Source organism: Lagopus leucura, unplaced genomic scaffold (assembly GCF_019238085.1).
Source record: "Lagopus leucura isolate 7727_CA_CO unplaced genomic scaffold, USGS_WTPT01 Super-Scaffold_73, whole genome shotgun sequence".
In the NCBI taxonomy this organism is placed as follows: Eukaryota; Metazoa; Chordata; class Aves; order Galliformes; family Phasianidae; genus Lagopus; species Lagopus leucura.
The window spans coordinates 74871560-74898856 of record NW_024962252.1 but is presented as its reverse complement, the minus strand read 5'-3'; the positions used below and the strand labels follow the sequence as shown (position 1 = coordinate 74898856).

Below are 27297 nucleotides of genomic sequence, written 5' to 3'. Positions count from 1 at the left end.
TGGAAAAAAATACTTTTGTGCTGGCTGCAACTTTAGCTACATGTATGTTTGGTGCTCAGTGTTACTAGCCATCAAAAGGCTGGTTCACAAGCCAAATGAGTGGTTTTATAAGAATTTATGCTGAGAAACACCTTGGGAATTGCTCCACGTTGTTGACGAATGCAAAGAATTACTCCGGTCATTGACAATCTAAAATTAGATGGGCTATCTCTTCTCTTCTGACATGAGTTGGAAAGAGAATGTAACCACTACGAGGAAATACCACAAGGTAGAAAAGCAGCAGAAAAACAATGAGTAGGTGTCTAGAGAGCAATCCACATTAAAGAAGTGCTGCCTCTCCTGATTTATATTACATCCTCTTTTCCACTGTTTTTTCTACTACATCATCAGGGTCTGTCCCAAGAGCACTACTCTATTACACCACTTCGCAGTGCACTGTCTCTATGCTATAATCCCTCTGAACTGGATCTTACAAATACAAGAAACGTCATCTTCTGAGGATTACACATTTTTTTTTCAGCCACACTTTCTCATTCTGATTTATAAGCTAATTTTAGCTCAAAGTTCCTACATCCGCTCTCACCATTCTCCCACTCCCTCCACTCCCTGAGTAGCTACGTATAGTAGTTCTTCTATCTTACACACACTGTTGAGATCTGTGGCATTTGGGACTGCTACGAGACAGCAATGTTTTTCAAAGCAAAATTAAAATTAGGTGGTCTAATCCTCAATTTCAAATTCAATCCTTCCCTGCACAGTAATTCTTCCAAATTAAAAATGCCCACAGAAGTAACCAGCATGATTATGTAATCAGCCCAAGAATGATGTCAGCAAACAAGAAACTCTTCTAAACCTTCTAGAAATCGACTTATATTAGTCATAATAGTGTAACAATAGATGCTAGCACTGCTCTTGGCAGTCTGGGCTACCGGTTCTCCAGATGTATGAAAAGATTTAACATGGCAGGGGGTTCTCAAAGCATTGGTCAGAATCTCCTTGTTGTACGAGAGAAGAATTCCACTGACACAATTCAGTTCCAAATTTAGAGAGGATCAAAAATTACTTAGCTGTCCTTTTGAGAGCATTTTACATTAGGCAATAGCTACGTGAATGTCTTAACAAAGGAATGAATCTTATTTTTACTAAAAAGCTACAAATCCAGGAAAGCAAAAAGTTAATAGTACCTTTAAGAACATCTGACTGTGAAACTATTTTTAGCTTTCTATTCTTAAGGGGCCCTGAAGAAACTTCTCAGTCACTGGAGCCAAGGCTGTGGTGAGAACACACTGGACAGGAATCAAGAATCACACCTTTCCCTCCTCCCCCTTCCACCTGACAGCAATCTTCTATTGTTGCTGTAGTGCTGCTTTTTACATGCCAGAAAACCACAAACTGAGCAAGCAGACTGGGAGGTACTGGCAATCCCAGATGATAAATATCATGGCAAGAAGGGTAAGGGGGGAAGATAGTGATTGAATGGGAAGAAAGGTTGCCCATTGAACCCATCTATAGGAAAGAGAAGAAAAATTGGCTGCAAAGGCAGAGGACAAATAACCCACTCACAGAAGGTAAAACAGAAGTAGGTACTCACATTTCAACAGGGGGGATTGCCTGCCTCAGCCAGAACTGGGCCTCTCTTCAAGTCATGAACTTAATGTCAGCTTTCACTTTACAGGTACTTTTAATTCCCAAACATGGCTTCTAGTGAACGCAGCAATATCTCTTCCCATTGCTGCTTTCTCCCTTATCCCAACAATCAAGGTTTGGAAGATTTGTTTTTTCCCAGGAGGCTCACTGGCTAATTAGGTAATAAACTGTTGGAGACAGCCAGACAGGCTGGCTGGTAGGTCACGGAACTTTTTCACTGCCCCCAGGATCCAAACCAAACTCAGGCCAGGTGGAAGGAAAATTAAGTCATCACTGTCTGTCTTATAGCAGATCTGAAAGACCGGAGAGCCCTGGTTTAGTTTCTTGTAGATAGATAATCATTTCACAGAAACCACACAATAAGATTCCCAGCAACTGGTCCCCTTGCCAGCAGTTCCACAGGAAAAAACTGCAGAATGAACAGCAAAGGCAGCAAAGGGCATTTGCTGAAAAACAGAAAATTTCTCTGGGATGGTGTTGTTACTCTGTGGCTAGGACATATGAAAGGTGCCTTATATACCTTCACAGAGGGGAGGCAAACACTTTGAGACTGTTCAAAGCCACACACGTGTATCCATAGCATAAACAAGGAGCAAATGTGGGAATTTCTAGCTCTTGCCACCAAGTACAGTGCTCTTGCATTGTGCTCCCCTGCCTCAGGAGCCTTTCCCCAGGAACAAAATCAACATTCTCACTAATAAAGTCTCCCAGGTAGGGAAATCACAGGTGACACATGAATCTGTGACTCCAGGGAGAATTTAGACCCATGTAGCTTTAACTCCTACAGTTCAATACAAACAACTGCATCAATACACCGTTTGTACTGTTCTCTGCTGAGGTGAGATTCTCTGCATCAAGTACAGATTAAACACAACTAACTTAAGTCCAATTAGAAGATTTTCATTAATTTTGCTGAGCAGGAACATTGCAGCTTTGCTTGACAGCTCCATTCTCTCATCTTTATCTAGTCCACTTTCCCAAGGAGTGCACAAGATATATTAGGGTTGCATACTAGAGTGCACTACCTGTTTACTAGTACTCCAAGAGGCATGTGAAACACTCGCTCAGCAGTCATCCATCCCCCAGAAAGAACGAGAAAGAATTTTATTTTTCCTTCCAGTGCATGCTGTTTGTCAAACTGTCCTTTTACTCTCCAGGCTGAGATCAAATAAGCTTTTCATTAGGCTTAAGTCTGCTAAGATCATCAGCAGGAGCTCCACATGAGAAGCTTTTATTTGTTTTTTCTTGGTTAATGCATTTGGGTTGGAATGGAAAGGAACTGAAAAAGAAAGCCCACTTTCTCTTATCATAAAATATATAGTGCTCCCAATTCTGACTGTGATAATTTACGTATGGAGCTTTGGAAACCTTCAGATACTTACAGCTTCAACAGCTTTCAATCCAGTCTTTATATTGTTAACTTCCTTCTCCAGCTCTACCAGGCTGCACAGGAGACAGACACAGAGGACATAAAACAAAAAGAGCACTGTTAAACAGGAATACAGGAACTGTGAAGCAGAACAAACAGATCATTGGCCCATCAAATCTGATATCCAACTTCTGGCACAGTAACATCAGATGATTAGAAATGAGGAGAAAGGGATCTGTTAATGTTCTGTGTTGCTTTTTGTATGAGAGGTAAGAAGATGCAGGTTCTGCTTGCCTGTGGTCACACTAAAGATCGGGATTTTCATGAGAAGAAGCAGGAAGTTGCCCTCAGAACATGTGCCATGTGAGCTGAGCCTGACCCTCCTACAAGGAACATATGCCACATGGGCAGGCTGGCACAGTGTGAGGTCCCAGCTTAGCGCACACATCACTGTACTCTCAGATCATCTCTACACACTATTTGTGAGCCAGTCAACTGCTAAGTTCTATTAGCAATGCATTTAGATAATTTTTTTCTCTTCCTCTTGGTTCAAAATACTGCTGATTTTTTTTTTCATCTCCATTTCAACCATATGAAAGTCCTTGAAGGCTTACATCGTAACTGAGCATGTAACCCTACTGTTAGTAAATGTTTTCCCAGAGACAAGTGGCGTAAAGATTTTCTGCTTGTCACATATGCACATATGAAAAAAAGGCTTTTCATTTCCAGTTAAACAGTAGGCAGTTATTTTGCAAGTCAGTAGGTATCTTCACTACATATTTGATTAGAAGTAGATTACACCTCCAAAACAACCAGACCTTACAGTATGAACCTACATGTATTTTTCACTTGTATCTTTTCACTTCTCTTTCAGTAGGTGGTGTAGTTTCTTATAAAGAACCATAGCTGGACAAATAATATGCAAATATATTTTTGCACAGTCCTTTGGAAATTAAAAACCTTAATATTTTAGGAGATGCCTTGTGTGTTCACTGTCAACAAACACCTGCAGAAGTGAAAAAAAATTATTGAAATTTGTGCAGAAAGCAGGATGCAAAAGTTGGAACAACCTTCTTCAAAACAGCTAATTTAGTCTCTGTACCTAGGTGATTCTGGCTTAGAAACAAACCAAATTATCCAGAAAAAACCCACCACATGACATAGATAAGGAGCCAAAGAGTATGGGGAGTGAATTACAGTGACCAGTTCAGTTACAACATCTGATTTGGAAACAGAGTAGCTATAAACATGTCTGAGTAAAGCAGTCAGTTTAGTTAAGCAAATTATTTTGGACCAAAATTTCCCACTGATCTACATTTGAATAATGTCAAGAACATCAGCAGGTATCCCAGCTGGAAGGCAGGTCATGGTTTTGTAAGATCATTGCCAGAGGAGGTTGTGGTAGAACGTTAGGAAAAATTTCTGCTCAGAAATAGTGAGGCGAAGTCTCTAGGGGTGTTCAGGAAATGTGTAGATGTGGCACTGAGGGATGGTTATTGGGCACTACTGGTGGTTGGTGGACTGCTGGACTAGATAATCTTAGTGGTCTTTTCCAACCTCAATAACTCTATGATCGTAAGACAATAAAAAAAGAAATAATCATTAAGCTAACAGAAATCACTGTGAACTTCAGCTCTGGGAACAAGCAATAGGACTGGACTTACTTGACTTTTGCTGCTTCTGGAAGATGCTGCAATTCAGTCTGAATATCTAGGATATCTGGATAATTCTTCTCAAAGATCATAATCAAATAGTGCAACAGTGTAATGTTCCTAAAAAAATAAAAAAAATAAAAAAAATAAAAAAAAAAAAAACCAAAAAAAACGAAAAAGGAAGTTGGTGATGAAAGGGAAGGGAAGATGCAACGACTGTGACAAATGAGTGAAAAATATTTGGGCAGGAAATATACTTGACTGAAGAAAATAAGCAACAGATATGCTTTTCAATTGTGAAGTTAACAGCTTTGCTATTGAAAGAAAAGCATCATAGATTAAAATAAATTAGTCCTTTATGAAGCATTACTACTAAAACCCCTGTGCCTTGATTTGTTCTGGAAGCAACAGTATGTTCCCAGTCATACCCACAGATAGTATAATGGAAAAAACATTGCACAATACAATATACTATTTATCCCCACTTACCTCAGAGAATAAACAAATGTACTAAAGTGACATTAAATAACAAGGGAGAAGTGAATTGTGAATAAGAGTTAACTAAGAAGAATAAAAAGATTCCTGGAAGCCCAAAGATGCAAAGAAGATTCCTACAGTAAAACAGCTGTATTCAAATAGTCAGGCTCCCTGATAAAAAAAAAAAAAAACAACAGCTCAAGTAGAAGTGGAAAGAAATGATATCTAGGAGAGATGTAGGAGCAGGTTTGTAAAATAAATGATTGTAAGGATTGTAAAATAAATGGTGAAACTTGCATCAGTGAATTTTGTATGTAGAGAAAGCAGCCAGCCATAACAGGTACTTGAAGTGGGTGCTGTTTGGTTAACTGACAAGAAGATAGTAGATGGCCACTGTTTCACTAAGACCAAAGCCTGGGAGCTTGAGAGAGAATAGGATCTGCAAAGGGCATTTAATGCATGGAAAATTGAGTCAAGCTACATTAAGGAAAAAAAAAAAAAAGTTCAACATTAGCTACACATGTATTAGCATGTATTAGTCTCAGTATATGGAAAGGACATCATGTTAGTCAAAACAGAGCCTTGTTATTTCAAACTCTAATAGGTAGCAAAGAATTTCCTATGGTTTCTTGCCACTATTATTCATTCTGTCATAATCCGAAGTCATTTCACCATAGCTGTAGTCTCAGCAGGTCTCACAATTTGAGGAAGATATAAGTCAGTATGAAGCAGTATAGGAAATCTCCAAGGAAAATCTTTGTACTGCTGAAGCCTGAAGGTGGTATTCACTTCCCAGTCATAGTTGAATTAATTTCCAGAGCCAGTATGGGGATATGAAGCAAATCATGGGATAACTATAAAGACCTGCTGCCTGTGCCCATAAAGTTAGCTCCACTATCAAAAAAAATCAAACAAACAGATATTTTTCTTAACATTTTCTATTTTCTAGATACATCTATTTTCTAGATACAGTCAAGGTCAGTCTCACCAAGCTATGACTTGCACTTCTGGTGTAGGTAAAGTTTATGAGAGTCCTGCATCAGAAGCATATTTCCATGTTTCGTGGGACATGTAAGACTGTGGTCAGAGGTTTTTTTTTTTTGTTTTTGTTTTTTTTTGCAAAACCACATTCATAAAACTTCAGTATAAAAGGCAAATTCCATAGAAGTCCTCCTCCTCCCAAACTTATTTCAGTGCAATACTACGTTTTGCAATCTTTGTACAGCACTGCAGAAACCCAATCCAACAACAGATGCGCACTGTTCAAACGACTGGCAGAATTTGAATGCTTTGTTATTAACTCATCTTAAATGCTTCATGATACTTTAGAGTAAAAAGCACAACTTACATGCCAAGTAAGACATGGTCTGGAGAGTGAAGAAAAAAAAAAAAAAAAGCCAAATACAGTCAGTTCTGTTACTATGTTAAGAGGTGCAGCAGCACAATTGCTAACTCATTTGAGGCCTTTTCGCCTACCTGTCTATGCTGGATTTGGTATCTGCAATTTTGTTCAGGCTGGAGACTTTGAAGCCATATGCACTTCCCCTTTGGCCCTTGTTCATGTAATTGCCAAAGGCCAAAACGACCTCCAGGAGTTGCCTCAAACGTTTGCTGCGGATGAGTTCTTTGGATGCCAGAAGAATGGCTTGAAAACAGAAAAGAAACAAACAGGTTATTGTGGTTGTTAACATATTTTCACCCCTTCTGAAAGGCCCCAAAGTGCCCATCTGACTGTTGCACAGGTAAATGTTACAATGCAGCCTGTTCATGCACGGTCCTTCCCCTCCTACCTTCCCAGATGGAGGACAACTGGAAGGAAGGTACACCTCCTCACTCTGCAGGACGCTTCTCTGAACACAGGAGTAGGACTCCTGGGTTTCCCACAGTAAAAACACAGGTAGTAGGAATAGGGGTAAGTCTACAGCTCGTCTGAAAATGCAGAGTGGAAGATACTCCCCTCCTCTCTGATAACCAGGAATGATGCACAGAAGCCATGGCACTCTTCTTGTGACACATTTCCACATCACCGTTCTGAGACACCTAACCTAATCTCACTGCTCCAATGAGGTGGAAAGTGCAAGGACTGGAAGAGAGAAGGGAAGGCTGACCTGCACAGAAGGGCCATGGAAGCTTTTGTCAGTTCAGCAGTATCTGATAGCGCAGTGACACGTCAGGTCATATTTACAGTGTAACAACAACAACATTTTATTAAGTCAGGTGAGTGTAACACCATCATACAGAATTTGCTTCCCAGTGCATTGCATGTCTTGCATTCGCTGGCTTTACAACCACAGCACAGATGTAAAGATTCCTTTGAAGAAAAGCCTCTCTTTACCTTCCTTGCCCATTTACCCAACCCCTAGCAGAGCCTTTAATCATACCTTCTACTTTTGGCTTTGCTTCTGCCAGCCTCTCTGGAAACTTCTTCTTGAAGAACAATGCTTGGAGTCGCTGCTGATAGTGGTCAATCCTACACAAAGGGTACAGTAAAATTAACACTGAACTTGAACCACATTTTGAAGCCCTGGGCCAGCATGCTGCCTACATAATCTAATGGCTGAGTGTTGAGACCCAAAATACCTATGCATGGGATTACAAACATAGTTCAAACACCTAACTCTACTTAACACTGTTAGAAAAACAGAGAGCGTGAATGCATGAGCTCCAGGTGAAAAGGAGCTGGAAGAACTCCCACTGCTCTCAAAATATGAGCGCCATGAAATCCTTTTTTCTGTGAACAAAGCTAGGCAGGGGAGACAGGTTTCTGCTTGTCATCAGGGGATTGTCCTCAAGTGACAGCATGGAGAGTGTTTATTATCAATGAAAAGTTTGTGTAATGAAGAAAAACATTTGTAACATTGGAAGGCTTCTGGAAAATGCAAGGTATAATGTTGGCCCATAATCTCTTGCACATTCCCCCTCAGTGCCAGATGATCCATTTTTAACAACAATTACAGGTGCTTCCAAGAAGCCCTCAGTGCTTTTTCCCATAATGTGTTGAACAGACCTGCTCATCTCAAAGAGGAAACGATCTGCCCGAGCCATGCGCTCTATTTCATGTTTATGCTCCTCCAGCAGGTCGGTATCGCTCTTTTCAGGAACAAACTTCAGCAGCTGGAATGGCAGACACAAACCAAACACCAAGACAAGAGTTTTATCTGTTACCACTGGGAAGCATTACTTTGATTCAGCCATGTGACTGTAACTTCAAGCGCAGCTGCGGCTACAAAACTGACCTTTTCAAAATATCTGCTTGCTGTTGTGCCTTTGTCCTTCACTGACCCTACTAGATTCATTTTCATCTCCAAAGGGGAATTTCCCATTTCTAAATCCTAAAGGCCAAGTACGACTGCAGCTTACCCAAGGGGAAGTACAGAAAGAACTCTGATTCCCACAGCACTATGCAGAGAGTCTATGAAGACTGGTGCGTACAATAACAGGACGCACCCCAACCAGTGTGAACTACTCCTTGTGCATATCTTGGAATGCACACAAAGCCCCATCTATCTCCCTCTTGGGTCCGCCCTGCTCCGTGGAAACAATAAACAATTACCAAGCCACTAGATGTGTATCTGACACTGGCTGCTATTCATACGCTGACCTTAAAAGCTCATACTTTGACAGATTTTTCACATATCTAGTGGTAGCTGTGCTTTAGTCTGGTTATAAATACTGTCATGCATGCAGCCTCGGTGCACATCCACAAGGAAAAAACTGCTTGCAAGAAGCACTTTTGCTTTACACCATTTCTTTAATATTTCATCCCACCCCTCAAAAGTGTGGTACTCAAAAGGTGTGGAGCATCAGAAGTTTGCACTGACTCATAAAGCAGCTGCAAACATTCAGTTAAGATGACAAGCAGGCTGTACATTTCCAAAATGGAATAGCTTTTTGTATATAATTAAATACACTGACTGCATACAAACAAGTAATTACATTTGTCGTAGAAGCGAGAATTATAACATTTTGTGCCCTCCTAAGGAATTCTACCCTATGCAACTGTGGTCAAAACATCATCTTTCATCCCCTATAAATGGGAAAAAAAATGAAGGAATGGTGCTTTAATTGTTCTGTTTTGCTTTCCCTACCAGCTATGCAGTGTACAAATGGAGGACAGAAGTCTCTCAATTTCTTTCTAACCATTGTAGTTAGAATGCAAGTTCTCTTCTTAGAGGTTAGAGTCCTGGCTTTAACCATCAACTTACACAATCTGACTCATGACATTTCCCAATGGAAAAGCTGGGCAAGGGAACACATTAAGAAAAAAAGAAAAAAATTAAAGATTGTAAAAGTCACAGAAAAGTCATAGGTAAGAAGAGAGTTCATGAAAGCAAACCATACCAACTATAACATGTGCATATACTGCATCAGGAAAAGTGTACTGGTATTGGAATCCAAAAGCCCAAGGGATCAATTCAACCTGACACAAATAGGGATAAACAAGGGAGATATACTTCATGACATTGGGAAAAACAGCATTTCTCATGCTCCAACATGCACTTCAGATCCAGACAGACTAGCAGAGCCTCCACACACATCCACTTACTTTGGCTGAAAAAAAGACAGTGAGAAATTTATTTATAAGGTATAGCTGACTGCAATCTTACCTGTTCAAGCATATCTTTTGCTAGGTCTTCTTGCTCATCCATCTTCAAGATTGCTTGTCTGATTTCTTCATTAGACAGCTTCAACCTTTCAACAGTACCAACATTCTACTGTTAGTGAAAAGTTCAAATTACTCAGTTCAGAAAATAGGAAATCTGAAAAGCTGCACTTAAAAATAACACAAAGGAGCTGTGGGAAGGTTCTACATGAAACTATGTTTCAAAGGCTGAGATTTTCTATTTTGTGTTTTGTTGGGTTTTTTTACTTTTCTTTTTATTAATCCACTTCAGTAAATCAAAAACACGCTGATTACACACATGTCAATTAACAAAAATCAAATCCTCATAGATCAAAAGTGCTTCCAATTTTCTCCTTTATCAAAATACTTCCCTGATTTTTTTTACTGCACAAAAACACTGCAAATCTGCATAGTTTGTAAGTGATTGTGTGCTCATGTTTCATCTCAGCTTTTAAATATAAAAGGATCTCCCAAGGTAACAAGTAATGATTCTGATCTTTCTATGACAAATCTGTTTGTGTTTGCTAAGTTCACTCTGTTAGCAATCACAGCTGAAAAAGAAATGGATATCACAGACAAGTCCATGTTTCATATCCAATATGGAAGAAGCCCTAAAAACATAAGCTTATTTAATTAATATCTGAGGTGTTAAGAATATATTCTCCTTATCACGTACTCCGGTATATTTGTGTGCAATAGGTAGGAGTCATCAGTTACAACTAAACAAGAAATCAATAAAACAAATCTTCAGGGTCTTCAACTGAAACCCAGGGCAGACAAGTCAAAATTAGGGATCATTGAAAGGCTGTTTGATATACTGCCAGAAATTAAGGGGTGGTTCTCAGTGCAGGTGACACTAAATATATATGCAAGCAACAAATTCTATACTACCATCCCATACTCACAACACCCTCACTGATCTGCCTACCAGAATAGGGGAGAACTATCCAGAAGAAAATCTCAATTTTGAGACTGAAACAGGAAAGTGTAAAAATAAATATTTGAAGAGAGAAGTCTGCAGTCTCCATGGATCTTCTACAATCATTATAATTAATTAACAGCAGAAAGAGAAATTGTGAATACAAATATGAGACAGGCTGATGCACAAGCCAGAACATTTTTGTCTTCCATGCTAACCAACTCCATGTTCAAATTTCACATTGCTAATTGCCATTTGGATAGAACCACGTTTGTATGTAAAAGCAAAAGAAAGCTTTATTTTTACAGACAGGAAATATTACTAAATCTGAGAAACTTAAAGCATTTTAATATTGCCCAATACAACCAACAGCTGGAAACTAGAATATGAATCAGCAGAAACTCAAAAGCTTTTAAATATTACACGCCTTAACTAATTACACTCACTGTGCTCCTAATTGTTCACTGCTAGCTGTCCACTTTTGACAAGGAAGGCAAACTGATAACAGCTAAATAAGAATTACCCCAAAACCTTCATAATAGGGCCATATTTGAGAAATAAAAGGATTAGAATGTTTAGAGTTCAGGCTGCAAACTTTTTACTTTAGGTCATCAGTTTTCACTCAAGATCAAAACAACAAACCTCAGTATACAGGCTTCTGCATAAAACCCTACATTCTTGATCAGAAAGCTGAAGTTTCTTTTGGCTTTAATAATCATGAATTATGAAGTCTATGGTTGCATGACCCCGAGTTGATCAAATTCTGTGACTGCACAACTCTTGAGAAGCTTATTTTTGGGCGTAGGCCTGGCTCTTAGCAGACACACATACACATAACGAGACAATTTGGGTGCCTACACTTTTGGAATGTGTCACAAAGTGCACCTTTACGTTTTCCAGAATGTAGCCTCCACACAGAGGGCTTGTATCTTGTGACACAGGCACAGTGTGTAGGAGGAGAGACAAGAGGCCAACCCACGAACACCAGGATTTTTGTCAATGATGGTGTTGCTACTCTCACTTGAGATTTATGGGGAAAAAAAAAAAAGTGCCTTTTTTTCCATGAAAATAATTCAAACAATTAGTACACTGACCACCTTTTTACACAGAGATCCTGTGTGTGTGTTTGGGGACCCAATAAATATGACCAAACAGAGAGGTCTGAGGCACATTAACAACACAGAAAGTGTGGCTCACATTACTGTGGATTTCACTATTCTGTCCAGGAGCCTGAGGACTTCAGATTCCAAGCTCCGCTGTTTGTTGCCATTTATCATTACTAAATACACTTGAAAACATCATCTGTTCAAAAATAATGGAGAGCCCCAAGGACAAACAGTTATACAAACACTTTGATTTCTTGAATGATTCTGTGCCCAGCCATCCACAGAAAAACATCTGGCTTGGATGGTTTAGCCCACAGTGGAGAGAACCAGAAAGCTTGCCAGCCCCCTGCTGAGAAGCAGTTTAACTTAGTCACTTGCAGGCCTCTAATGGGGTCATGATGCCTGCAGGTGTGCATCCTCGATTATTACCAATCCAATTACTAGTACAGAAGGTTTTATGGCAAAACAAGCTTACTCTTCCAAAGCAGGCTTCTTTGTGGTAGGACATATCTCAAGAGTTGTAAGTGTCAACGGCAGTTAACAGGGATCTTTCCAGTAAAAACTGTCTGAATAACTGGCCAAAGAATTCTTAATCATGTGATTTTTCTTGTATCTTCAAAATTAATGCTCAGTCATGCAGTAGATCTTAAAGATGGACAGTAGTAATGTGAAACAGATGTGCTGCTTTTAAACAGAAACAGGTGAAGTGATTAAAGAGGAACCTAAAGCAGATGCATAAACTTTTTCCATTTAGAACTAAATAGAGGCATCCCTCAGAGCCTAAAACTCATGAGGTACAGGCAGCAAATTAATGTGGAATTGCAGCCCAAAAAATTACACTGCAGAAATTACATTTCAGTAAATCAAGTGTCTACTGAAAAGTTTGCAATGACTTTCTTACAAGCTTCGCAGATCTTCGTCCAGCTGCTGGAGACAACTCTATCCAGAACAGTGTACAGTTCAAGCTGCATTCTCTCTGCCTCACACTTCTTAATCAAAGCAACAATCCTGGCATCAGAACTTAGGAAATAAACGTAACCAGGAGAAAAGACTGCGCCTCTTTCCTCAGCACACTCATTCAGAGCACAGATACTGACCGTGGTTTTGTTCAAGAGCAGCCTGACGCCAGTCAAAAGAGCAGCGGAAAGGATCTTTACTGAGAATACTCCCTCCTTCTCCCCTTACCCATACATCTTGTGGCAGTATATAGAAGTCCAACTGCTTGAGTCATCTTCAAGCAATGTTAAAATTCAACAAGTACCAAATAACTTCTGATATGGTACTTAAGCTGCCTCCCTCTATCCCCTCCGGCTTCATAAATAATCTCTATTGACTCTGCTGGGTAATTCATCACTAATCTCCCCAGGACACCTCGGCTGATTTAACACCAGCTTCACTCGAAGACATCAAGTGGTTTATTGTTTCGTCCTCTTGGAGAAAGTCAGCAGCCTGTCTCTGAACATGCCTGGGAGACATGCTGCAGCTTTACATCAGCTTCCCTTGCAGACACCCAATGCTCACTCATTTTTCCTTCTTAAATATATCCATTGATTTAAATCACAGTAACCTCCCCCCTTCATTCCCCTCTTCCATGGATCAAAACAGAATATTTGTGGCTTATTAACCATCTCCCTCCACAAATGAAGGAGTGAGTCACTTCATGGGTTTCTTCCTTGGATTTTGCTTAGCTTTTAAGAAAGCAGCTTGTCTGCCTGATACCAGAGAACCTTGAACGGTGTTGCAGCTACATTAGTATCTCATTCCCACTCTTTCTTTTTCTTTGGAGAAAGGGACTGGTTTTAATGCATATCAAGACTGAACTAAATCACAGTGCTTGTGAAGATGATAGCAGTTGTAGCTGTGACACTGCTGCTGCTAGCTGAAAACAGTGAAATAGGCCTTGCCCTTCCTCATGTGTGAGCATGACCTCAAACACATGCACTTCTCCACATATTTAACTAAGGCCACTTTGTGGAGGCTCACTCAATTTTTAGCTTTTATTGATCACAGACTGCTCCATCTCCACAACTCATTTCACACAGGTTAACAGTGAATTCAGTCTCAAATTTTGTGACTGGTACTACTGAGCTCTCCTAAGGCACTGTACAACTGCCAAGCTGCAGGCTGATGTTAAATAGCTGCATTCTGGGAAAACTCACTGTTGGTAAACCATAAAGGCAGGAAAAATAAATCTCTCTTCCTCCTTTCAGAAAAAGCGTTCAGGAACATTAGGCTGGTCTAAATGCAAGTTAACCTAGGACAGAAACCTCTCTTTTCACAGTTTATCTCAGCTGCCAACACATCTTGTCAGTGAAGAAGACGATGTCGTAACAGTTTGGGAACAACAGCGGGGACTTCTATCACATACAATTTGCACCACTGTATCAACATATAGGGCAAAAATATACCAGTGCGTTTTCAGTACTTCATTGTGAAAATATTTTGCTAAGTGCATAAGCAAACAGCCTTCTCTTTTTCTTATTCAGAGAAAGCTCATGAGTGACCAAGATACTCTGCATCCACACACTCAATTTCCTACAAAGAAGTATCTGAGATGCCATCTTTCCAAGCCAAGCAGGGCCAAACTTGGGAATCCCCAAATGACGTTGACATGTTGATGAGACAGCTGTTCATCTTTTATCACAACCCTGTTTCCTATTCATGATTTAAGACAGAATGACACTGACTGATATGTTAAGTTTAACTCTGAGGATTATCATACCCCCAAATTATTATAGTACTTAGAATCTGCCTTAAAATAAGGGTGAAAAGTGTATTGCCACATGGCAGAAAAGCACCCGGGGGTTGGGGAACTGCACAGACAGCACATGGACATCAACACTGTCTGAACAGCTCATCCCTTTAACGTGTGAACTAAAGGGGTTTAGAAACTCTGAGGAGGCACAGCTACGTGAGAAAAATACTCGGTCTCTTCAGTACTCTGGTTGGAAGTGCTGCACAAGTCCCTTCTCCCTCATTGATAGATGTTCAAAACAACAATCGTGAAAGACACAAACTTTTAGTACAGCAACTTGCTAAGCCTGGTTCACAGATAATAACTACTATGAGATTAACACTCAAAATTATTTTTGTTCAGTCAGATTGTGCAGCCTTCTGCTACTAACTGTATTTATGACATTTTCCTTGCATTCCTACTGTTTCCAGCCTCTTGAGAGGGTTACTGCTGACTTGCTGGGCCACAGGAATAACAAATACATCTCAGAACAACTCTGACATAATCATTTTACTGGATTTCAAGCAAAATAACTTGTCCAAAAAAATTCCATAAGTATACAGTCAACCTTCATGCTCCATGTGAGTGATGTTTCTCATAAGACCAGACCTCTGCAGAGCATTTCACAGAACAGAACAGTAAGAGATACAAGCCATAGGCAAATTCTGTAAGGAACATTTTAAGATGCGGTACAATAAAAACACTAGAGCAGTGAAAATACTATCTGTTATTTAAGTAATGAAAGGAAAGAGAAGCCATACTGGTGAGAGAGGTCAGAGAAGTTTCCAGCTGTGAAGCAAAAGCAGGGAAGCACAGGGATTTGGGATGGCTCTTCCAGACCACACAAGTCTGACAGTAAATTCTCCAGCCTGGTGGAAACTGAAGACATCAGGAAATTCATGAGGGATAGCAGGTTTCCAGAGTGACAGAAATAACTGTATGTTGGAAACACCATTAAGAAAGCCAGATTTGAAGACAGTGGGCGCCTGGACTCACCACAGACAGATGGTTCCATGCCTTGGTTGAATTATAGCCTACTGGAAATACTGTGAGATAAACTGATCTTGTGCCTGTTCAAATCTTTACAGTTGGCCTATGGGAAAGAACTTGGTTCTAGATCCATCAGATTCCATTAAACAAGAACTATTACATCCTCCCACTGAAGGAAAACTGAAAAATGTTGCTATCAAGTTGCTGAAAAAAAGCTTTTTTTTTTTTTCAATGAAAATTGAGATGAGAACAGGGAGGAAGTTCTATGAATCTCCTCACTGTTAGCAAAAAATAGGTAACAATTCAATTTTCATCTCCTTTCAGTTTACCATGCTCCAGTTTCTCCATGAAACAAAGCAAGAGACATCTATTTCTCACTCTAGCTAGATTTTGGCTTGTTGGATCATATGAAATATGAGCTCTGCCTGACCCCTTCTAACACAGTGTTAGTAAAACAAAAACATTTGAGTAGTGGAGGGAAAGAAAACCCAGCCCATGCAGCTATTTTACTTTAAAGGACACGGCAGTTTAGTGTAAACAAAGGAGGAATAAACTACAGGGATATATGCACAGTAAGAGTAAATTGGAAACAGCTGTTGGCAGATACTGTAGCAACCTGAAAGCTGGGGCTGCAGCTCAGGGTTGCTCTAACTCTCTTTGTTTGTCACCATTTTAAAATATTTTCTCACTGCATGTGTCTGCACACCCACATGCACATGTGTAAGGTGCACTGCAGGAGAAGCAAGGACAGGCAGTAACCAGGGAAGACTTGGCTAGAAGCATCTCTCTCTTTGGGTTTAGCCTAGAGGAAGAAGCACTGGGATAATGAAAAAAAACTGCAGTGGGATTGTATAATCCTTTTGATTACTGTCTGCAGCCAACCCTCCCAATTGCTAACTTCAACAACAGATCCATCTAAGCAGACAGTGCAGTAAGAGACATGAATACAGAGGTGCCATTTTAGTTCCCAAATATTTTTGTTTTTCTATTTGCCTTTGAAAGGGAGATTTGGGGAGAAGAAGCAATCCTGGTCCAAGCTATGAGGTACTTTATTTATCCTGGATGTAAAGTTATCAAGTTATCTGTGACAAGCATGAAACCATCTAAGTTAACGATAGCTCTGGTGACAGCAAAGTTAACAGGACACAGTGCAAACTGGCAGGCATTGTTAGGCCTGCTAACAATAAGACCAGATTATTTCTTGGTGGAGAAGCTTTTCAGCTCTTGATTCCAAACTAGCAACTCAACACATACTGGCTTCATGGCACACCTGGAGTGATCACATGCTGCATACCCTGAAATGCAAAGCTGGTGCACCAAGACCACTTCTCTGGAGGCAACAGGAGGTATGACACATTGTGAGGACTGTCTTTTGTCTCTCTCTCATTGTTCAGAGAGAACTCCTTAGGAAAGGGTAGACTAGACTTGCATAGCAGAAGAAGTGAATAGTAAAAAGCATGCTGCTGCTCCTGTTTATGGGATAGAAGATATTTAAAAATAGACATCTAGTGTCACAGCAGCTCACGGACCACTTTCTTGGATCCTCCTTAGCCCAGCCACCTGTACACATTATGCTACCACTCCAGGAAGCATTTCATGCGCTCATATGACTTAATCTGCTCCCCAGATACAATTTCACAGGTCTGTCAAACAGCACGAAAATCCTGTTGCCCCTATACCTTCAGCATCCCTCTGGACCAGCCTGCAGTCAGCTGCCAGCATGAGCAAAAACATGCATTGGCAACTACTGCAGAGAGAGAAACATAAGCCTTCCCTCCTTGCTGGTTTGGATGGTAGGGGTCCTGCTGACATGTAGGCTAATGCCACATACGTAGCATAATGAGCGCCTCCACGGCTTTCACCAAACAGTAGAAAGAACTCACTCCAGTCCTGGTGGTCTGGCTGCAGCATTGCTTTTAACTGTTACCTTGCTAGAGCAGACAATCACACAAAGCTATATTTTCTGCTAATCACTGGAACAGTTTTCATGCTCAGTACTGTCCAGGTTTCCCAGTCTTGCTTCCTGCTCTGACAGGGAAGGTAAGATTCTCAGGTGGTTCGGTCCCTGTACAAATTTGCTGTTTAGTGACAGATATCCAGCCCAGCACACAGGTTGGCAGAAAGTCATGAAAAACATACAGGTATCCCTGATGTCACAGCATCTGAAGATATAAGGTCATTAGAAGAGCATGCAAAGTTGAATCATGCTTTCTGAAGCCTAGTTTACAAATAAAAGACCTAGTTCTTGAATACCTTTTCTTATATTTGCCAACTTTCTGATGAATGATAAAGATGATCACCACTCTCAACACTGCTGTATTCCAAGGAGATGTTCACAGCAACATTTGAAAAACAACATACAGAACAAATTGAGCTAACTGACATACAAACCACATGGGAGACACACCACTTAACGTGAAGTGGAAGCACTGCCAACCAGCTCATTTCATCTGCCCGTAAGTACCAATAGCTTTCTAGTGATGTGTTCAGATACATTCTGTTTTCTATGTCTACCTGCTTAATAAACAATTGTGTGTGCATGTGTGCATACTAAGAGAGCTAACACTTCACAAAGGCAATTGTGCACTTGTGCATTTATTAAGCTGCAAAAGAATTTTGTTTGAAGTGCTACAGGTATTGGACAACAGGTCTAGGTAAGAAAAAGTACATGTCCATTTGTTAAATTCCACTCCCCTCTTGCCTCTGTGTTGATCACAGCTTATGTTGTCAGCTAAGACTTAGCACACTTACTTGGAAAGGAGAATGACACAATTCTGGGCCCTCCGGCCATCAATCACAGAGAGCTCTTTCACCTTTCGTGTGGAGAGGTAAAGGTCTTCTGTTGAACCCATCTCTTTCTGTGTATAATTCAAAAAAGGGGGGGGAAGACAGTCAGTATCATGTTTTTCCTTATCTACTCACCCAATGCTGATAGAGTTAGTTCAGTATGATGAAAAAAAATCCCAACTTGGGCAAATCCACCCGCATGATGAGAAAAGGAAGCATGAAGGCCAGAAAACATGTAGGTAGAGCCTGCACTACTAGACAGACATGAGTCATTCATTATCACCTGTAAGATCACCAAATACTGGATCTGATTCTAACTTACAGGATTCACTCTATGAACAGTTGTGATATTATTGTGTAGATTATTAACGTAAATCTAGTCTGACAGAAAAACTGGGCACGTCTGGCAAAGCCCACTAGTGTCATAGTGTATCCTTCAGCTGGATATCTTTTGCAGAGGTTACACAGTGCTTTTGAAATGCTGCAGCCCAATCAGGAAGCATCCTTTCATCATCTCTTAAGGCTGACATTGGACCAATCTTATCCATGCTGCATGTGAGAGACAAACAGTAGGGCAAGACAGCCTTCATCATACTATATACTTATAAAGTCACCAACAACTATATTCGAACTAGCTTCTCTTTTTAGATGAATTAATACAATTAAATATGGAGAAAAAAACTTTTCTCAGACTTTTGTGTATATCCCCACTGCCAAACTCACTACCCTGGAAAATACCAGTCCAAGATGTTAGATACAGAGCATAGACAGAAACTAATTGCAGACCTAGCCTGATCATCCACAAGTCTCTGACTCCTTGTCCTGCCTAAATATCAGGCATGAATTTTGTGATACTTCTAGAGATTGGCTTTCTGTAATTCCATTTTGCATCTTTTAACACCATTCCTTAAACAGAAATAGAGGTAATGATAAGAAGTTATAATCTTGCATAATAGCTCCCAAGTAATCAGCAGAGGAAACTGGAAACAGGATGGCTTTTATCTTCCCAGCTAGCTGTTGTTGGAATTTCTTTAAAAATGACTTTTCATTACACTCATTATCATTCCTTGAGATTTTGAAACTAACTAGTATAATCCAGCTCTGAATGCATCCGTCAAATTATTAACATGATCTCTTCCATTGGACATAACAGCAAACATGCTGGCTTGGACCTTCTGTGTCCTGTCCAGTGTCCTGTCTCTGAGTGTGGTCAACAGCAGATACCAATGGAAAAATGTAAGACTGTGATAAGTGCGCAATTTCTAGAATTAATACCTTGGACTGAAAGTTCTTCAGCTCAGATCCTACTTATGTTAGTGTCTTGAGTTACTAACTCCTAGTATGAGGTATGATGCTTTCGAAGGGTTTACTGCTCTCCTAATTAATCAACTTCAAGAGATTTTTTAATACCCATGTATCTGAAATTTAAATGTAAACCCTGGAGAGATTCATACTGTTACTTCCCATTGTAGTTCATGGTACAGCCACAACGAGCCTGTGCTGCTCCTGGATACACAAAGGATTCATACAACCACATGCAAATGTGTTGCAGGGAGCCACTACCCATATGAAGTAGCATTATAAGCAGGTACAATCCATTAGCCAAAGACATGCATACTATAGTTCTGCTTGAGAAGCCCAGAGTGTCTAGTTGGGAAAGAAAGAAAACACAAAACTACCGGACAAATCAATAAGAGTTTCTAAGGAAGGAAAAAAAAGAACATTTAGTAAGCTTATTATTTTTGAGGAAAACTAACAAAACAGAAGAGCAGTGCACCCCCAGGATGTATGCAGAGATGTCCAATTTTTCTGAATTTCCTCAGTTTTTGCGGTGGACGGCAGGGGAATAGGGAAATAGGCAGCTGCTGAACACTGAGAGGCAAGCAAGGTACCGGTAGGTCCGTGCTTTGTTCCCAATTTAAAAGCTTCACTGTCTCTCACTAGCTAGTGTTTGCAGACAAGTACAGCTGGTTACCATTATACAGCACCCATCCCAAGGAAAAAGAAAAAAAATAAAGTAATTTCAGGGCTTGGCTACATACTGTGTATTTCAAGGCTTGGCTATGCAGTGTGTTCAGATGTCTTCCCCTAAAGCCATGCAGGAGGGATTAGTATAACAGTCTCCATCCCGTTTCAATTCCCCAGCCCTGAAGGTTCAACACAGATGAATACCTGAACTATTCAGACATGGCCCACTCCTTGGTCATAAGGAGTGGCCTAGTCTCATCTAAAAATATATTCTCTCCAACTCATATTGAGGAGAGAGTATTTATAGACATTTGGAGTTCTGTGTAAGCAAAAGCAGATGAAGCTTCAGGTTTTACTGAAGCCAGATTGCAAACTTAACTGAAGGAAAACAGATTGCATGTACACTATCTGTGCTCTCTTAGACACAGAAAAAGAAGAGCAAGGAGGCAGTAGTGACCAGTTTTTGTGGGATAAGCCAAACACACAGAGCAAGAACAGCTGGAGCTGTTGTCAAACTACAAAACAGTGTCCCAACATTTTTCACATTATTCTTTTCAGTCTATGTGGACTAACATTGTGCTGTATATTTCAAACAGTTTTTCCGATTTGAGATTTTAATTACAAATTCAAAAATCTACTCTATCACACAGACTTGTTTTATGGTACACATTGCCATGATGATAAATAGTTTGTGGCCTAGATGCATTTATTAGTCTCTTCCAGCAACAGAGGAAACTTTCTAGTTACAGTCCCCTGAGTACTCACAGCAAGAACTGCTTTCTTGCTTTCCATACTTTCCATTATATTCCACCAGGACACTTGTCATGACATCTCAAAAATTTCCTTGTCATGACATCTCAAAAATCCCCTTGTAAGAGTCTTGCTCTTCTCAAAAGTCTCGCCCCAAAATTTTGCTTAGATAGTGAATAAAATGAGAGACACTTTGCCTCTGATCTTTTTGCTCAGAATCATCCTAATGGGAACTACAGAGTCACCAGCAGAAACCACAGAGTGATTACAGCTAATTGAACAGGAACTGTATCTTTCTATAACAGAGCTAGCACAACTGACAAAATTTTTTTTGCTACCTTCTCCACCCAGGAAGCAGATGTATAAGGACATATGAAAGACTGGAATGAGATGAGGCATGATCCTATGACAGCATGGTGTAGCATCTCCTTCCCAAGCACTGTGAGAGGATCAGAAGGCAGACAGTGATACTCACCTGCTTGCAGGAAGAGGGGTTAGTTAGCAGGTCCTATGCAGACAGCAGCCACAAATAACAAAGAAGGAAACATGCCAAAAGTCAGTCACAGAGAAGTACACCAAGTTTAACAAGGCAGCTGAATTTAGACACAGACTGTTTTCTAAGAGAATAAAATGCTTAGCAAATAATACTGGCCCACATGGTTTAAAGGTATTTCAGCACTTCTTTACATATTTTAAATCAGCAGGTGTTAGGGAAATAAGAGTTCTAGGTCTTTTCTGAAATGAATAAATTCAGTTTCCAAACCATAAATCTCTAAGGTCTAGAAACATTAACTAGGATAATGCTCAAATACCTTTACAAATCTAGTCCAGAGCCTTACTGAAAGAACTGCCAAGGTTAAAAATCAAGGGTCAGTTCTCCTCCCCTAACGCACAGGCACAGTTTGCCTTTCATAGTAACAACTTGTTTCAATGGCACATTATAGCTTTAACAACTAAGAGCCAACAACTTAGAGCCAAAAGCACCGTGTAACTACTAAAAAAAAACCCTACAGCAGTACTGGCTAACAGACACCAACTATTTCATGACTTACTCCATACTCCAGGAAAACATCAGATATACTGAACAAAAAGGTCAATATTACACAGTCACATTGGAGCAAAGTCAAAAGACACGTGTAAGAACTCTTGCTCCAACCTTCTGTACACTGAACAATTTTCCTTTTCCTAACAGCCACCCAAAACGACATACTGGGCTTGAGAGAGGAGAAGAGATCCTTCATCATTAAAAAAAAAAAAAAGAAGCTGATAGATATAAATGAAGCTGAAAAAATAAGATCATATTAATAGCAGCAAAGAAAGAAATATCTTTGTCTGTACTCGTTCAACATTTCAGATGCAAAAGAGCAGGGCTTTCACTGACATTTTTCTTTACAGACATTTGGAGGAAGTTTAAAAGTCACAAACCCAGGGTAAACACACGCTTGGCCAGAGTAGAGTATTAATAAAATAAAAGAGGAGAAAAGACCAAGTGTGAATCAATTGGAAAAGTTCTCATAAGAATTTGATTCAAAAGCAATTTTGGTTGCCTGGCTTTGAAAAAATAAAAATAAAACATAAATAAAAAAAGAAAATGGAAATATGAGGATTTGTTGTTTGGAATTTAGTTTTTGTTGGAGTGAATATGGATGAAAAAGAAAGCATTACTTAAAGTAATAACAGCAGAATACAAATGAAAAAAGAAATAGAAATTAGAAACTAAAATGAAAGCTGGAAGGGTATCAGTACACTTAACTGCACAAAGCCATGATGACATTGCATAAGTGATACTCCAGTGTCTGGAGCCACTGTTATAAAATTTGCTTAACAAGCACTGAGAGAACTGTTCTGAGACCCACAGAGATCACTGAGATGATGTCTTCATTTCAGTGGGAAAGTTTAGGTTTAGGGTCATGCTAGTTTACAGCTGAATATGTCAGGCACCTTTTCAGTAGTTGGTAACACAGCCATAAATATTATGTTTCTAACTAAGAATCAACAGACCAGTACATTGACCAGTACATTTTTGAATTTATATCTGGGGTAACAAATGTGGCAAGGCTTTGAAAGATCATTTCTGGTGAGGAAGCTGCAGCATTTGTACCTCAAATGCCACATGCTGGCACAAAACCACTACATTAGAATGGCACCTCAGTGGCTGCTGTTGTCCACAGATGGCAGTCCGCCTACTTTCACAACAGCTGGAAGCTCTCTGCTATAACTAAGCTACTGGCACAGGGTCTACACCCAGTCTTCTACAGCAGTGCAGTTTCATGTGCCTTTCTTCCTATCTGTGAACTAGTTTTTTATTTCAGTGAATGAGATTCGCAGAGATAGAGAGGGACACACTTCAACAGCTATCTGCAGGAGCAGAATAAGAAATTGAATGCCATCATGCAATGGGCAACATTGCAGTCTTCACAGTTCAAGATGTGATGCGTACCTAGATGATTGTGAGCTAGTAAATCAGAAAAGTTATTAATTATGTTTATTGAATCTGATAGGAAAAAATGATAATGAGGGAGATAGAGGAATGAATGAAAAAGTCCAAAGGCAAGGGACTTCATTCTGTGTTCATTGTAAGGTACTGAATAAGATAGTGAATGATAACAATGAAATTACCATTATTATTGTGGGGCTTAATCATATAGGCTGTTTATGACAATCATGTCTGTGTCTTTTCCTAAAATTCCAAAGAAATTATCTGATTCTGCAAAATAGGAAAGATTGAAGTTCTCCAAGCATATTCCAGAAACAGAAACAGAAAGCTGGAGGAGTTCAGGGAGTACAATCTCTCCTGTTAAATCTAATTCAATGGAGATAGATGGATTGAAGGTAACTTGCTTTCCAAGAAAAAGAGGAGGGGAAAAAAAACATTATAATAAATGGTTGCCTTTAAAGTATGCCGTTTGTGTTACTATCTCTCATTTTGACAGATTCTGTCACCCAGCCAGTTGGACCAGGTATTTACGAAAAGAGAAAAAGATACAAAGCAAAAGGCTCAGTCACCTTGCGCAGTTCTTGGATGACTAAAGATTTTTTTCATTGGGAAATAGAGAATTAAAAGATATAAGAGAAAGATAGATATCAAGCATGAGCATAAAGTTCAGGAGATTTTGGAAACCAGTGGGTACTGAGGTCATATTGGGCATTACCTCTTGGGAAGTGTTGTCTCCAATAGTGGTCCATCAAATATCATGATGACAGAAGGTTCAACTTTGCCCACTATACAGAATCATAGACTCACCAAGATTGTAAAAGATCTCCAAGATCATCTAATCCAACTGTCCACCTACCTATCCACCTACCTATCCACCTACCTGTCCACCTACCTGTCCACCTACCACCAATATCTCCTCACTAAACCATGTCCCTAGGAACATTTAAATTGACAGCAACTCAATCACCTCCCTGAGCAGCCCATTCCAGTGCTTAACCATTCTTTCACAGAAGAATTTTTTCCTAATATCCAATCTGAACCTCCACACTTTTGGTCCTGTGATTTTCTTAATAGCGGCAGAGCAGCAAGTGATGCAGCCTGACTGTAGATGGGCAAAAATCAAGCATGTGCCTTCTTTCCAACTCTACGTATTCAAGGAAGACAAAATGTGGAAGAATCCACTCTTACCTGGTGTCTTTGATACGCCGAGAACATCTTTTCAAAATCTTCTAGATCCAACACCTTGAATGCCTTTAAATCATCAATCTCATTCCAGATTGTGCCATGGATCCTCTCCTGAAAGAAAAGGTTGTATTTTCATGAGATAATAAAACCTTTTAGCTAAGTACATTCAATGCTTTTTTCTTAGGTTTTGATTACTTTTTTTTTTTTCCATCACAGCAAGCCTCTGATGAAAGGCCACATTCAGAGACTAGCAAAATCAAGCAATATCCATGATCCCACAGTATGTATCCTTTAATGCAATGAGAAAGAAGTCATGAGAAAGAAGTGTCACCATTATGAGGAAAAAGCTTGGGAAGAATACAGGATGCATGATCATCTCAAGATACATATTCCCATCTGCAAACTTCGCCATGTTATGGTTTAAAGCCCAAAGGCTGTACATTTTCTATTCTGACTGCCTGTTAAAGTAATCTAAGATTTTATTTTACCTTTAAGGCCCTGAGTCTTTGAAGTAAAACGATTTCCTATTATATTATCTCCCCTGTCCGTCTGAGTTCTTTGGCTCAGATATTAGCTATACTCAGATCTCTGAGAGAGCATCATATACACTAACTGGAAATGTTGAAACCTGTGCAGTACATTACCTTGAATACTAGGGAATCCTAGCTTTCCAGAAGATAATTAGCAGGAAGCAAAGAAACACTACATAATAAGCACAGGTTACTCCTCCAACTTTGCTATTCATCAGCCCTACACAAATAAGCTGCTATACTACAGGCATTACCTCGTCACAGAATCACAGGATGATTTGGATTGGAAGAGACCCTACAGATCATCTGCCACGAGCAGGAATACCTTCCACAGACAGCACTCAACCTAAACTATGAGAGGATTTGACGTCTTCCGCTGATCTTCTCAGGAAAGACATCCTTGCCAGCAAAGAGGACACAACAATTGAATTACTTTCTCATTCCCAGAGGCTGTTCCCAGAGACATGTAATGTGGGACAATCTTTGAGCAATTATTCATTCTTAAGAGTGTTCATTCAAACTCATTCAAGGCTCTTCACACCTGACCACAGTATCTTTGAGTTCATTTAGTTAATAAAGTGTACAGTTAACGTACTTCATTAACTGGAAAAATAAGGAAGGTGCTGATTAAAAGAAAAAGGAAATGGACAGAAGGGATTGTAAAGAGAAAACCTCAGGAGATTAAGAGCAAGCAGAACACTGATGCAGAGAAGCCAGGAACAGCAAAAAGTGGAAATTAAACCCTCTCACAGGCTCCAGCTCTGAAGTACCTGACTTGCACCTACACAGCAAAAAGTGTGTTAACACTTCATTATCAGAACTAATTAGGAACAGGCTCTACTTCCCATTCACAGTCATCAAAGGAATGAGGGAAATGTGCTAAACCACAAGTCTGAAGGAGCAAGGAAAAACACCTGATGGAAGGATGAAATGAAGGGGAAATAAAAGTGTGAAGTGTTCTGGAGGAAATTCCTGGCAGGGCAGGCACTATAGAGGAATAACCAACACCCTTCCTCCACAGGTAGTGCATAAGGGAAGGGAAGGCTGTCCAGCTAAAATTGCTACAGTGCTATTTGCAGTGAGAGTATATACTAAAGGGAGCAGAACTCATCCCTGAACAGACTCACCAAGATCTTTGCACTGTTCCTTGCAATCATGTGGCTTTCCCTTCCACAGCAGCAAAAGCATGACTGACTATAACACAACAAACAAGTTTGGGAAGCTCATCTCAGCTAAAGGAATAGGAGACAAAATTAACTCTGGCTTCTACTGCAAATCTTGGCCAGAAACATCCAGACATGGTGTTCATTCTCCTTCAGTTTCCAGGCTGGCTTTATAAACCTTGCTTTATAAATCCTGAGGGACATATTTGAAATCAACAGTGTTTCTCTGAGCATCTCGTTGTCTCATGTTGCCCCATCAAACATTGAAATGGAAAAATATATATTGAGGGGAGCCAGTGGACATGACTTCAGGAATGGTCCTTGGAGTCATCACCGGGATAGAACATTGGGAATGTCAAGAGCTGGATTTGGATGTGGCTCAAGTGACAGCTACTCTTGAGAATCTTGCCATCTACCTGTCTGGCTGTAAAACTCTCTTGGAAGTGCAGTTTCCCCGTGACTGGAGAGAATAATGAAAGTCTGCTACAGAATGGGCTGGTCTCTGAATTGTATAACTGCCAGAACAGGAGGGTCTGAGACTTCAGAAGGGACTGTAGAAAGTAGGTTTCATTTTCATCTTCCCAGAAAAAAAATAAGTTAAAATTATTCCTGTTTCAATTCATTTTCATTTTAAGACTTTAATCTGGACCAGGTTGAATCTGGACATGCGTAAGTACAACATCTAAACATTTCTTGAACACATTCAGGGACAGGGACTCAACCACCTCCCTAGGCAGCCCACTCCAGTGCCTAACCACTTTTTGGACAGGAAATATTTCCTAACATCTAACCTGAATATCCCCTGGTGCAACATAGGGGCATTCCCTCTAATCTTATCATTGCTTCTGCGGGAGAAGAGGCTGACCCTCATCTCACCACAACCTCCTTTCAGGTAGTTGTAGAGAGAGATAAGGTCTCCCCTGCGTCTCCTCCTCTGAATTAAACAATTTCAGTTCCTT

General features: G+C 40.0%; 1 protein-coding gene across 5 annotated transcripts in view; it reads right to left on the bottom strand.

The window, feature by feature from the left end:
• DAAM2 (dishevelled associated activator of morphogenesis 2) overlaps positions 1-27297 on the bottom strand; it is a 164085-nt gene that overhangs the window by 16597 nt on the left and 120191 nt on the right. For 3 of the 5 annotated variants that reach the window (XM_042877893.1, XM_042877888.1, XM_042877901.1), the window contains 9 exons: positions 24649-24756; positions 21499-21531; positions 18270-18376; positions 9753-9837; positions 8153-8259; positions 7527-7615; positions 6622-6790; positions 4681-4788; positions 3030-3090 (listed from right to left, as the gene is read on the bottom strand). In XM_042877893.1, coding sequence (XP_042733827.1) covers positions 3030-3090; positions 4681-4788; positions 6622-6790; positions 7527-7615; positions 8153-8259; positions 9753-9837; positions 18270-18376; positions 21499-21531; positions 24649-24756 — 867 coding nt within the window. The remainder of the gene's footprint in view (positions 1-3029; positions 3091-4680; positions 4789-6621; positions 6791-7526; positions 7616-8152; positions 8260-9752; positions 9838-18269; positions 18377-21498; positions 21532-24648; positions 24757-27297) is intronic. The other 2 variants (XM_042877900.1, XM_042877905.1) reach the window with 1 other exon arrangement.